The sequence below is a fragment of the Chinchilla lanigera genome, unplaced genomic scaffold (assembly GCF_000276665.1).
Source record: "Chinchilla lanigera isolate Chin_1 unplaced genomic scaffold, ChiLan1.0 scaffold00256, whole genome shotgun sequence".
Taxonomy (NCBI): Eukaryota; Metazoa; Chordata; class Mammalia; order Rodentia; family Chinchillidae; genus Chinchilla; species Chinchilla lanigera.
The window spans coordinates 52,818-56,448 of record NW_004955657.1 but is presented as its reverse complement, the minus strand read 5'-3'; the positions used below and the strand labels follow the sequence as shown (position 1 = coordinate 56,448).

The 3,631-nt window shown below is 34.0% G+C and overlaps 1 protein-coding gene across 2 annotated transcripts in view; it reads left to right on the top strand.

Annotated features, from left to right (window-relative positions):
• The window catches only part of Rassf6 (Ras association (RalGDS/AF-6) domain family member 6), a 10,123-nt gene that overhangs the window by 2,789 nt on the left and 3,703 nt on the right, over positions 1-3,631 (top strand). The window contains exons 2-3 of one of the 2 annotated variants that reach the window (XM_005415063.2): positions 1,898-1,992; positions 3,413-3,514. In XM_005415063.2, coding sequence (XP_005415120.1) covers positions 1,898-1,992; positions 3,413-3,514 — 197 coding nt within the window. Of the gene's footprint in view, positions 1-1,897; positions 2,083-3,412; positions 3,515-3,631 lie in introns of both variants that reach the window. The other variant, XM_005415062.2, reaches the window with a different exon arrangement.

Sequence of the window (3,631 nt, the reverse complement as noted above, 5' to 3'; positions counted from 1 at the left end):
AAACTGTCAATGAGTCCTTGATTGATCAATATTGCATGTCTCTATCTGTTTTCATGAGAAACCACTTTGAAGATACCAATATGTAATACAAGAAGCATTGTTAATTTCCTACCACTTTGTTTGTAACTCTGTATTGTCTGTACTGTTCTTTTGCTATTTTGTAGAAGGTTGTCTGTCAGTTAATGTTTTCCTCCTTTTATTTTTAAAATTAAAAGAAAACAAAAAAAAACAAAGACTTCTAATGTTACTCTTTATTTTTGTTTCAAACATTTCTCAATTTTGCCTCTCTGCTGTCTCCATGAGAACTCAGATCCCATAGCAAACATGATACTCCTTCAGAGTTCCCTTATCTTTGTCTAATGAGATCTTGACCTCTTGTTATGTACTGTATAGGCTTTTTCAACTGTACCCCCTGAAGATACCCATTAAACCTGGGGAAACACCAAATCTTGGCACCAAAGATAAAAATCTATTTGTATTTAATCACCAGTACTAGAGAAAGATGAAATATGATGCTGTTCTAAAATACAATAGAATAATATTTAAAATCTCAAAGTAAAATAGAACACAAATGCCACCAGATGGCCTTATTCTTACAGAAGAAAACACTTAATTGAGGAAATTAGAAAAGGTGCAGGAGGCAGTTTTGAATCTTTTGCATGTCAGCTTAGAAATACATAGTAGCTAACCCACTTTCATTAAACACTCCATACCCACCCAAAAGATAGCAGGTCAGTTCAATAATGTACTATAATTTTATATTCTAAAACCTGCTATGCAAGATGGAATGACACAGTCACCTAATGTTGAATAGTGGATTATGAGTCACTGTTGAATACATATGTCCCACTGAGAAGAAGCAATAGGATGATCGTCAAGTAAAGGGAAAAATCACCACATCCCTGAAGTGTGTGATAAAAAATATGCCATGAATTGTCCCTGTCATCTGTTATTAGTAGGCACTATACAAAGTATATTGCCACTTTTGCTTTCACAAAAGTCGGGAACAAAATCATTTAAGGCTCTGCATACCATATAGATGGCTTTGGCCTAATACTCATTTCTAAGGAAGAGTCCAGTAACCTTGAACCCAAGGAAAAACAAGGATCCTGACCTGATCCCATCATTTATAAGTACTATGTTCATAAACAAGCTACTTCAAATACTGTACTTTGTCTTGCTTGTGTGAGATCACACTGACAGAATATTATGTTTTTGCTAGCTCTGATTCTGAAAGTCTATATAAGTCACCTCTCGGTCACAATAAATCCAGATTGAAAGAGTGCTCAAACCTTAAACATAAGCTCATTGTGATAATTTCCTGAGACTTAGTTCATAGAATTTGCTGTCCAGTCAATCTCAGACAGTATTATATAGAATCTTATATCTGGTAATCTAAACAACTTCACAGAAGGTAACAATATGTAATATAGGGCTGGGGATTTAGCTCAGCGGCAAAAGCGCCTGCCTGGGGCTGGGGATTTAGCTCAGCAGCAAAAGCGCCTGCCTGGCAAGCGCAAGGTTGTGAGTTCGGTTCCCGGTACCGGAGAAAAACAAACAAACAAAAAAAATATATGTAATATAACAACCACTGTTAATTCCTATCATTTTGTTTTGAAATCCTGTATCATTTTTATTGTTTTTATGTTGTTTTATTTTTGTCCATGTTGTTGTTATTTTGCTATTTTTTTATTCTCTTTAAAATAAAAAATAAAAATAAGGAGAGAAATAAAAGAATATGTGGGTATATGTATTACCAAGTAGTAGATGGTAATGCTTTTAAACATCTTGAAAATGACAATCGTTCTAAAATTAATAAAACTATATACCAATCTATCCAGGATGCAAGAAGATAGGCAGCGAAATAATACTGGCTTTTAACTTTTATTCTCTCCAGACTATTTATCTTACCACAGCAGTACTCTGAAGCTATATGCAGATGAAGAGCCAGAATCCCCATTGCTCTATAGATGTATGAGTGAAGCAGCCCTGGTGAGAAAAAGAACAAAGCCTCCAATGATAGATAGAAAAGAACAACAGTTTCACAGGGCTTCTATTAATGGACACTTTTATAACCATAAAGTGAGTTACAATTCCACTAATGTGATCTATGTCATGTTGTTTGTTGTACTAACTGCTGTACCACTAAGTTCAGTTTAAAATTTAATAGAGTAATAACAATGGTAGTCATACATTTATTGAGCACTCTAAATGTGCTATTAAAGTTTTTTAAATAGATTGTAGTAAATTATGTTATTAATCACTAAAACTGTCCTATGAACTAGGAACCAATGTTTCTCTTTACAAATAAGTTACTTGAGGTTCACAGAGGTCAAACAGTTTGTCTTAGGTCATACTGCTTTTAAGAATTCTGAACCTGAATCCATAGTTGTCTAGCTCCAGAACCCAAGTCTTGTTTCATCAGTGAAATAATGGAAACTTCAAGGTATAAAGTGAGTTGACAGTGTTGACCCTAGAACATAGGTCTTCTGAATCCTAATCTAGTACTGTTGTTGTACTCCATGAAGCTTCATTACATAAACATCAGACTACACATCTAATAGGGCCTCATCTCAGCTTACTATAGGGTGAACATATGCTTCTCCAGAGAGCTCATGAACTCTGCTCATTTGTGGCAGCAAGTGACTCATCCATGTACAATCCAAGGTCCAGATTGAATTTTCTCAAGCTTACTAAAGTTTGTCTCAGACATCCTCCCTATATCTTCCCAGGAAGATCGTCTACATATCCAGATTGTTTTCTTATACCAATGGCATATGCATACCATAAATCTATATCTATATCTATATTTATAGTAATCTCCCAGTTCAAGGCTCATTAATCTAACATTCCAGTGACCCAACCCAAAAGCCAGCATCTTCACATCTGGACCCACCCTCATTCTAGTAAGCTTTGGAACACCTGGAGATTGCATATATAAGTGAAACATGGAAACAGATCTTTACTTCATATCATTTTTTCTTTGTAAATGTACATCTCATGACATCATTTTTTATTTTCTTCTATATAATGAGTAAAAAGTTTTCCCTTTGTTATGCTGCACCACACATAGTTGTGTTTCTCCCAAGATGGTGTCATGAGGCATACATTACTATGAGCTACTTACCTGTGAGTACCCATTCACTCTTGCTTCTTTTTGTTAATTTGAACATGTTATAGTTGTAGCACAGAATTTTAAATTAATTTTATCATTGTTATAAGAATTAATAAAGACTTTAGAATATCTTTAGTATAAAGTTAGAACTATATTAAATCAATAATTATTTGAGAGTTCTATGAAATCCATTTAAATAATATCATTTCAGTAATTCTATATTCTGCTTACTTTAGGTTCAAGATACTACTATTAGTTTGATAGGACTTTAGGGACTTACAAGACTTTTTTCCCTAGACATCAATTTTCACCCCAGCCTTTGGATCAGAAACTAAAGTCAGAATAAACAGTAACATGAGAACTGAAGAAGTAATCAAGCAACTTCTCCAAAAATTCAAGGTAATCTTTATGACTAAACTGAGCTGTATACACGTGGAACACAATTTCACTATAGGCAAATAATTTCACTCTTCTGAAAAGACTAGTGAACATGTGAATATAAATTGGATGTCAATT